The sequence below is a fragment of the Anneissia japonica genome, unplaced genomic scaffold (assembly GCF_011630105.1).
Source record: "Anneissia japonica isolate Jap-2015-1 unplaced genomic scaffold, ASM1163010v1 scaffold288021_len37184_cov131, whole genome shotgun sequence".
NCBI lineage: Eukaryota > Metazoa > Echinodermata > Crinoidea > Comatulida > Comatulidae > Anneissia > Anneissia japonica.
In genome coordinates, this window is record NW_022719270.1 from 3,363 (window position 1) to 13,857 (window position 10,495).

Consider the following 10,495-nt stretch of genomic DNA (forward strand, 5'->3'; position numbering starts at 1 on the left):
GGATCGAACTGTAACCGCTTCTTTGGAGACTGGAATAAAAGAATGCAAATTCCGTGTACCTGGAATTGTGCGAGCATTTTCAAATCTGTCTTTCAGGAATTCTGCTTGTTGCCGATATTGCTCTGTTGTGGGAAACTGGCAATGTATTTTGTCAATCTCTGAATCTGCAAATTCAAAAAGTTGGCGAGCAGTGATAATCTGTTGATCAAATAGGCGTTGTAAACTTGCTCTGGCTGCTAACCGCTTTATTGTCCCCCCAACACCATCAGATTGTCCCTTTCCATGCGAGGTGGCAAAGAAGTGCCATTCAGCTTGAACACCAAAGTCTTCTTCATGGAGGCACAAATTTAAAAAGTTTTTTCTATTTTTATACTGTGCAGCACAGCCGTCAGAAAAATAGCATATTTTCTTAACATGTCCAAGTGTGTCTGTTAAAAACTGTATGAGCAATTTTTGAAAAAGGTGAACTGCCACAGTATCATGTGTGTTACATTCTGATATAATCACAAAAACTTGTATGGTCAATTTCATCTTGCAGGTTTCCCCGGTAGTAACATAGGGATGAAGTGTTGCTTGCAGATTGTTCCAATGAAAAGACTGAGAAGCGTCCTGTACTACAAAGCTGTAATTTTCAGCAAAATCTGCAATGACCAAGACTATTCCTGGTTCAAGTGTGAACACAAAAGCTGGTCACATGATCAACAATGCTTCATGTATCATCAGAATGAACCACGCCCCCACAGAACATTACAAAGAGGATGTTGGCTCTAGGACTACCATTCGGGTAATATGTCACATGTCAACAGAGAATGTAATGGTGAATGCTGAAGGTATTTTAAGTGGAGATGGTGCTCCAGAGAAAGTGCTGTTTTTTGGCTTAAACGACAACAATCATAGGTGGGCTAAGATGAATGCCCATAAACTTATGAAACAATTTCCAGATGTTGATTACTATAGTCTGGACAAGTTTGGTGAACGCAATGCAGATATTATATTTGAATTGGAAACTGGCAAAAGCAAGTAGGTGAAGTTAAACTGAATTAAACATTTCAGAGAATAAGTGAAAGTGACTAATCTGAGGACTTCTTTCATAGTCCTTGGATTTCTAGCCCATTACCTAGAGTGCCTCTTTTGTTTTGGGCGATTTTCTGTAGTAAAAATGTATTTGTTTTCAGCCTGGTTGCTGTACAACCTGTTTTCAACTACTTTGTAGAATGACAGTTATACTAAAATTTTATTAAAATTCAAAAACTCAACATTTTGTAATTGTATGATCAAATTGTTAGATTACAAAGGAAATAAAAGAATTTGTTTAAAAATTGTTATAGTATAGCAAAACTAGTTTGAAATACTGTTTCAATGTGGAATTTTTTTTTAAATTATAAACTTTTCTGTATTCTAATAGTTAATTTTCCAGAAAGAATACAAATACGTGGTTGTCGACTGGTTGGTACACCTTTCTTGTTGCCATAGATATGTGTGAGGAAATTGATGTCTATGGTTTTGTCGATGAAAACTATTGCAGGTAGGGCGTAAGATGTATTTCATAGTAAATAAATTTAGTTAACTTAATAGTAAGAGATATTTCTAGGGGGCTACTGTACTATCCCAGTTGCCACCTCTGAGCACCCGTTTTTCTGTGGCAGGGCAAATGTGTTTCCTGTTCCTTTGTTCGCACCACCTAGGTAGAGGTTCGGGAACGCGACAGTGGCAATGGGTGGATGAACCTCTAAGATCTTGCACTAATTCAAATACAAATTACAAGATGCCATTATTATTATTATTATTAGGTAAATATCATTTTCATCATAATCATTTAAACCGTTGTAAGTCCACTGCAGGGTGTACAGTAGGCCTACCCGGTCTGAAACCATCTACTCCTGTTCTGCGCAATTCTCATCTACGACATGCCTGCAATTCATACAATTTCATCTCTCCATCTGGTTTTATATCATTCCTGACCTTGAGTACCTGTTCTTGAACTCCATTCAGTAGTTATTTTTGTCCATCTATCATTTATTTTGGCGAGGTGACCTGTCCATCTCAATTTTTTGGTTTAAGCATTCCACCCAGCCTGTGTGTGTGTGTGTTTTTTTTTTTTCAGTAGTTGTAAATAATATATTTGTTGGTTGTGTCCTGTTTATTTTTAATCAAATATTGATTGCTCTCTTTGTTTAACATTTCCTCTAATCCTTTGGTATTGTCTTTTATGAGCACATTATCGTTGCAAAGAGGAGATGATGTGATTCCCATACAAACAATGTGATTACCTTTCTATTCCAGTCTAAATTTCGGATCATCCCTTCCAGTGTAGCATTGAATAATTTAGGTGAGATAGTATCCCCTGTCTTATTCCTCTTTCAATTACTGATCTTGTTACTATGCAGTATGATTGTTGTTCCATGGTTGTATAGTATATTGTGTTGATGACATTTATATAGAATGGATGTATTTTCTGGTTGAAGAGAACTGCTGGAATTCTGACAGTCAAAGACCTTCTCTTAGGCCTAGTTCAGACTAGGTGGATAAACCCGGCTCAACTCACCGGGTTTATCCACCTGCCAGTCTGAACTAGGTGGCTTATCTCAAGCCAGGCTGTGTTCCTATAGTAACTTGACCTGGCATGCCACCGTGTTTAACTTTTCTAAGCCGTGCTTTAATCGTTGTGGGGAGGGGGGTCTTGCATTGACTATGACCAATCTGCATTCAATTACATACGCTGTGAGCAAGCATACATTTCGCGAGTAATTGAAACACGTTTCCTGGTCAAGGTTCATTATGATGCAAATGCTTGTGCCTCCTGGCTATACCCGCTAGTCTGAATGCCCGGCAAAGTTAAGCTGGGGTTAACGTTGTGGCGGGCTTAACTCAAGCCTGCCTAATATCCAAATCTGAACGTAGCCATAGTCTCATAGGGTTTGTTAAGGTTTTTGTGTATATCTTATTTATATTTGAGGGAAAAGTGACATCTGTAATTTTTAGAATCTGTGATATCCTTTCTTGTGGAGCAGTATTGATGATGGCATTATTCCAGCTATTTTTAGGTCCAAGTAAAATATCCAGGTAGTTTGTTGTTTATTGAAGTGAAATTTCTGGGTGTTTTTTTAGGTTTATAAACTAGGCCTGTCTATATGAAATGTTAATTCAATGTGTTTGTCATGAAATTTCCAACAGCAATTACAAATATTTAATAGAAACAGTATAGGCCTAATCTGTTTTTTGTAAGTGGCAAATAGAATGTAGGACTTAAGACACCCCTGTCCATAGAGTCGACGATCATTTTAAATTGAGCTGGTGATGCCTCCTGCTTGGGATGTAAACTTACGCCTTATACCTCACACACCTGCTCTCAAAGAGAACAGACCTCTCTTGAAGAGGGGTGGGTTTCGGGATCACAATACCTCATGCTCATGCCCCAATGGATTGACTTTCTTCCTAGCCGGAGGAAATGCAGCCTGTCCCTTATTTTTATTATGGGACATGCTAGGACCACTTGACCACCGAGACTTACCCTGGTCTGCTTCAGCTTTAAAAGAAATCGAGAGAAGAAGGACTCAAACCAGTGGGGTTACCCTGCCCATTTCGGCTTGTGGCCAGGACTACTCCCAAGCAAGGCATCAAACCAGGGCAGACCGCTGCACTTTCTTGGCTTTCTGAGCAACTTTTCAGCTTTAGTGAGCGGGGCCAATTTTTATCCACTGACTACTCCCTCAAATGGATTTTTTCGTCATAAATACATGTTTCACGATTGATGATAAAAAAGGGGAAATAATCTAGTACCTGCGAAGCGACTCTCTCAGCTACGCTGTGCTTCGACGATATGGCCTAGCTCAGATCGGATTTGTTTAAAAGCTACTGAAATGTAAACAAACCTAGGGCGTCTTGAGGATATTTCCCGTACGATTAAAATTGTAACGGTACTGGGTTTTGGTCTACAGGAGCTCGTGTTTCGTACAGGTCATTCCATTCATAGAAAAAGCCTTTAATGGTGAAAGCGTACCTGTCATTAGCTGTAGTAACCTAGGTCAATACATAACACCGGCTGTATAAAATTTATTATAAGATTGAAAATGTTAATCTTAGTATTGCAGTAGTTTTACACTATGTACACGGTATAGTTATTGTTATTTATTCGTTAACGTTATCATATTAATATATAAATTTAATGTATTGTTTAAGTATGAATTACTATGTCCATGTTAAATTACTTTTATCTATTAAAATTGTATATTTAAATAATATAGTAATAGGCACTGATAGCCGAGGTCTAGTCTAGACCAGTCCTAAAACAAATGAATATGTGAGTGTATAAAACTATGAAAAATATGAAGAAAAAAACAGCAAAATTGTGAAAGAATAAAGGAAGAAGGAAGAATAGGAAATGATTGTCACGTATGAGCGACAGTGGTTCAAAAAGGGAAGATAACGTTCAGAGATGCTAGACAATAAAAACAAAGTACTCCGGACACAGCATCAAAGTAGTCAATGTAATAGTTTAATGGTTATAATCATCGGTTGATCAAGCGTGTCACATAAGACAAATCTACCATGGATATTCTTATGAATACTCCGGTTACTTAACCCGTACTATGCAAAACAAATATCGTTATGTTTTCTGAACCAAACAAACTATTTTAACGTCTCACAAGATAAATTATTACGGTCACCAAAACGAATCATACCTCACTATAACTGAGTGGCCAGTTAATACCATACATAGGCAATATATGAGTACACATCAACTATATCAATATATGAATATACATTAATAATTATTCCGATTAGCAATAGAACAATACCATACATGGGCTATATCAATATATGAATATACATATTAATAATTATTCCAATTAGCAATAGAATAATACTATACATGGTTTATATTCCAGTAGTTACCCAGTGCTAAAACTCCATGAGAAAATTACGGACGAGGCAGAGACTATGATATAATTCTTGCTACTCCACCAACCTCTAAGCGATTACATTAGAACTGTAACACAAGGTATTAAAAAAAAAATATGGATGTCATAACATAAAGCAAGATGACCCTAGGTATACTCTTACTGTTCACACGCCCATTAACCATTGAGAAAATACATAGAGTTTAAACCTGTTCCACATTTTACTAATACAATAGTTTATAAATTCAAAAGTCTACTCACGGGTTCAAAATATATACAATTACGTGGGTGACTGGACAGATTAACACCTCAGCATGATAACATACTCATAAAACCACGATGAAGAGTATAACACCAATCTACCAGGGAACAACGTTACTGACTACCAGGTTGTATCTCGCACAACACGCAGTACCATTCCGCATTGGCTAACTTATGCCTTTCCGCACAAATGGTGCCGATCCGCCGGGTAAGGGATCTTTCTGTCCAGTGACCAACTTAACTGTATTTCCTATACAATGCAACTCGCATCGCACATGTTTGCATAAATTAACGTCACCGAACTATTGTTAATTAAATGGAATTAGGGCAGGTGTATTTCTAAGGCATCCCTCGATTATGCACACGTCACGCTCAAATTATAGCTACCTGGATTACCTAGCAACACCGTTACGAACCACACGTCCTACCATCACAATGATGGCTGGAAAGAATTTTCTTTAAGCCCTACAAGTCCGGTGTAGAAGCTTTCTTCTATTGTGTCAGGAATGTCGATCACAAAGCTCACCGAAGGTGTCAGAGAAAATTTCGTAAAATCATGGTCGTTTACTACAAATCTGGAAGCGAGTGCGACAAGAACTTGTTTGCCACGTTCAACAGAGGCTACTGGATAACCAGACTCGCCAATTTTCACTGTGTGTTTGTCATCTTGAGCTATTAGCGCCGCATGCTCCTTAAATTGAACGCAAAATTCTTTTAGGTACCGGAACTGAGCAGATGCATAGTGGGCATCAGGATGATCCTTCCTAAACATTCTTGCCGCTATCATTGGTTTTTTTCTTATTTCGCCAGTGTGTAACTTTGATTTTTTAGAGAGCCAGAACTGAAGATGCAACCATTGTACCGATGGTATTGCAATATCATCAGTGCAGGTTTTAGTGATTTCGTTACGAAGATCGGTCGCATAAGTGCTACAGCTGTATGTGTGGTAACTTCCCCATCCACTGCTGGTGCGTGTCTCTTATAGTTTATTGCCGTTTCAATGTTAGCCTGAATGTATAATTTGGCCTTTTCCAAAAAAAGGCCTGTAGCATTTTGTTCCTCTGTTATTTGATCTCATGTCCCATATAAGGTCTGGGTCTTCGGCATCAAGTGCTTCCTGCAATTGCAAGTTTACTTGTAATTCATTGAGATTGGAAGATGCGGATGAATCATTTGTGAGGTGCATCCACATTGCCCTAAATACACCAGACTGCAGCCCAGTAAAGGTTCCGAAACAGGACATGAACTCACGACGCATTGCTCTGGACTTGTACTCTGGAAGGTTCTTCTGAATTGATGATTTCACTAACATGTTCTGGTTAAGTTGCTTTGACTCGCTAATTGAGACATCTGGCTTCCATCCAATGTACAAACTTGTATTATTGGAAGTGTACTTGTACATAATCAGAGGAAAGGTTAAAGCAAGCAGGTTGAAGTATTCATTTTGTTAGGAGCATAAACATTCAAATGCACCGGTTTATAATTGGCCTTGCTCAACAAACAATCTGACAAGTCCTTGTACATAGCATTTGGTCTCTTCTCAACTTTTCGAACTTCGCACAATTCAATATCGGTACGGACATCTAATCCGTTATGGTGGTGCATCATTTTGGTGTTTTGTTGCTGTAGGTACACTCTATACTTTAGTAAATTGTCGGCCCAATCACTTACTGATTTCTTCAAACCTGTCAGCGTTCACTCTATATATATTTGTCGGCTAGCTACATCAAAGTTTCAGCGCACTCATCTACAATTTGGTAGGTTAGGTTGCTATTTTCTCTTCTTCTGTGCATTGATCTTTCAGGTGTATTGAACCCAACGAATCTTGTGAACATCCCTGACGGGACGAAGCCCCTGGAAAATTTAGACAATTTGGGGGTTTCAAAGGCCTTAATTAATCGATTCTACAATATGTAGAAAATACTTTTTTTTTTCTCCCCGACGGGGGCCCCCGGCCCATCCGCTGGCACCACCCCTGGACTACACTAGGATACCACATTTACCACAGTATGCTAGTACTTGATGGCCTCAACCTAGCTAGGCCTAGGCTGGAATACTGTAGTAGTAGACACCCAATTGGTATATTCATCTCATAGGCTGTCACTTGAAGCAAAACTGAATGTTTTTGTAGTGCGAGTTTGCTAGCCTAGTTCATGATGAATTTCATCTGCTAAAAATATTATATACCTTTCACAATTCAAATGAAATTGTATGCTAGACATTTTGTACTACTACTAGGCCTAGAAACCTACAACTACGCCTAGCCTAGGCAGTTGTACAGTACGCTCCGAATCCGTTGGGTTCGCTTGGGTATCAAGTCGTTTCAACCCAAAAAGTCATCCCACCTCGGATTGTAATAAAATCTGTTTGTTTATCAGACATAATCTTCGCCCATTTTCCAACTAGCTGTCACCAGAAGCAAAACATATCTAAAGAGAAAGCCAGAGAGCAGCTCTTCGCGTGTGATAAGTTCAATATGTGTATGATATTCTAAAAAATCCAGTCGCCATTTACATTAGGTCAATTGTGGTGCGATTTCGATGGAAAATCAAACAATTTTTTTTGGTTAAATTTTCACGAGAAACAAATATTTTTTTCGAAAAAAAAATGGCAATAGTAAAAAAATCCATGCGGGTCCAAAATTTGAAATAATTCCTGCCTTGATATAGGCTAAGTCCTATCCACCGTGCAGAAATTAGACTAGGCATAGGGGGCTAGCCTTGGCCTAGCCAGATCTGTCTGCGTATTTCAGAAAAAAAAGGGTTGATTTCAATACAAGCAAGTGTTTTAGCCTTCTTTCGAATCTTAGCCTAGTCTTGTTGATGCTTAAAAGTACGGAAGGTTAGGCCTAAGCTTATTATGATGTAGATATGCGCTTGGTTCGCTTATCAATCATCCCAGCTAAGTCCCTTTTTATATAGGCCTAGGCCAACGCCCTATCCCGCCCTACTTACTAAGCTAGGCCTAGGCCAGAACAAGGACCTACCAGAAATCCATAACTATCAGCCAGCATGGAATCGCCACCTTTTCTTTCTTTCTAGTGGTAGTGGTTTGACTTAGGATACCATCAGTTATCTCGTTGACTTTTTCTTCTTTTCCTATTACAGAATCTGTAAAGAGTCAATCTAGCTTTCGCCTAGACTTGCCACAAGTCTCTTTTTTTTTAAAAGAATGACGTAATCTTATATTCTGTATTTGGATAATGGGCGGACCGAAATACACAATTTCAACCAATCAAATGTTGATATACTTACTTGTTTACTTGATATTAGAGACTCTTGAAGCTTGCTTATGAGCCCATCGTGCATGGGCATTAAAATTCATAATATGGGTTATAGAGTTTCGGGTGGTTTTTGTGTGCTTTTGCAAGTAAAGTTTTCAACTGATTTGGGACTGCACTTGGCAGATTGGTGTTGACTTCAATTGCTTTACCAATCCTCTGGCTCTGTTTCATGGTCAAATAGTAGTCCTAAGTATTAGTGACACAAATGGACGATAGCTTTCGGCTACGATATTCCACAGCAGGTATCGCTAATTTGTGTGTAACCTCAAATTCTACGGTTAAATCTGGCAAAGGTAACCCACTTACGTAGGTAGTTGAAGGAGAATTACCCTACGATTTGCTACGATAACTCGGGCTTCCCTTGAAGGAGATTTAGAGTCCCTCCTGAGGGATATGGTCTTTCCACCCAACCTCAATGCTAATTGCCCAAAATCAATGATTGCGTCTTTCAGAGTGAGTAAATCCCCTCCCAAAAGCATCTCATCATTTATTGAAGCTGCACTTAAGAACTTATTGTACTCATTACACCCCATTCTAAATCCGGACACACACTGCGCATGACGGTCATCGGCCAACACGATTCTATGAAGAACGCAATGCAACTAGTGGCCCGTGAGACATCTCCGGCGCTCGATTGTGTGTTTTGCGGCCTGTGAAAACAAGCCGAAAATAATATTTTCCATTAGGCTTGCGCACCAAACGTTATTTTTTAGCTATTAGTATTATAAATTGTTTAAATACAAAGTATACAGTGTTAAAATTAATTTATAAACACAATGAAGACACAAGCTTTTTTATTAACGTTTATTTACAATTACGTAGGACCTATAGTAGGCCTACTGAACTACGGGAATGTGTGAGGTAGGTATAATAATAATAATAATAATATGTCATTCTTATATAGTGCTTCATGCACAAAGCCTCTAAAGCTACGTTCACATCAAGCCCAGATTCCGGTCCGGAGTCCGGAGAAAAAATCGTGAGAAATGGCTTTAGTGGTAAAGAATAGAAGCGTTCACATCTACACAGTCCGATTTTTTCCCCCGACTCCGGATTCGGAGCAATGGATCAGAAAGCCATTGGAAACGTGAATCCGAACGGATTTTTATTTCTGACCAATCAGCGACAAGTGTGAATGACCCCAACACTAGCTCTGAACTGAAACAGCTCGAAAAAAGTCAGCGCGAGAAAAGATACTGTGTGCCGTGCCGGGATTTATTTTTGCTTTTTAATTTTATGCTGTATTTTAGGCGTAACTTGCATCACACATCAAACAACATATTCACTAAAAAAGATAAGAATATTTCTAGTTTTCTTATTAAAAATAAAGTTAAATGAACTTCTCTCAGCTCTCTACTCTAGCCTAGGCCATGTATGTAGGCCTAGTCAAGAGTCTGAGAGAGCGTTTATCCGGCCCAGCCTAGGGGCAATACTAGACTAGCTTAGCTAGTAAAAAACACGACAGCAGCAGTTGCTAGCCAAGTTGCGCATTTCCTGCAGACAGACGACAGACCCCACGGCACCAGCCTGGGCTTTATTCCTAGTGATAATAGAGGGGTGAGGTGAGGGCCTATCGTCTGTCTGTGGGGCCGGAACACGCACGCACAGCCTTTTTTTAATCAATACATATTTATTCAACATATATTTTTATTTCAAATGGTTGTATTTCCATCGTTTTTCCCTTGAAAAGCTCAGGATTTCTTGCAAATATGTTTACTGGTACAACAAAAACATACTTTTTTAAAAATATAAATTTGATTGCATTATGACTTTTTATATGTGTCCCTACCATTGATTTACTTGTGAACATCGGTAAATTAGGGGCAGTTTGCAAAAAAAAACAAAAAAAACAAAAACAAAAACCCACCCTCATCAGTGTTTTCTTTGATACTTTGATTTGATAGGGTGATAAACAAATATTTTTTTTATGGGGCCTAACCTGGCAGATAAACACTACAACAAGGATACCAGCCGGGAAAAAATGATGTGTGGGAGGGAAATATATAATGCTTATATCAGGCGTAGCCTGAGATTTAACTTGGCCTGGTCA

At 38.7% G+C, this 10,495-nt stretch overlaps 1 protein-coding gene across 1 annotated transcript in view; it reads left to right on the plus strand.

Annotated features, from left to right (window-relative positions):
- Positions 1-680: 680 nt before the first annotated feature.
- The window catches only part of LOC117110877 (alpha-N-acetylgalactosaminide alpha-2,6-sialyltransferase 5-like), an 11,638-nt gene continuing 1,823 nt past the window's right edge, over positions 681-10,495 (plus strand). Inside the window, exons 1-2 of the mRNA XM_033253709.1 lie at positions 681-1,020; positions 1,418-1,525. Coding sequence (XP_033109600.1) covers positions 695-1,020; positions 1,418-1,525 — 434 coding nt within the window. The 5' untranslated portion in view covers positions 681-694. The remainder of the gene's footprint in view (positions 1,021-1,417; positions 1,526-10,495) is intronic.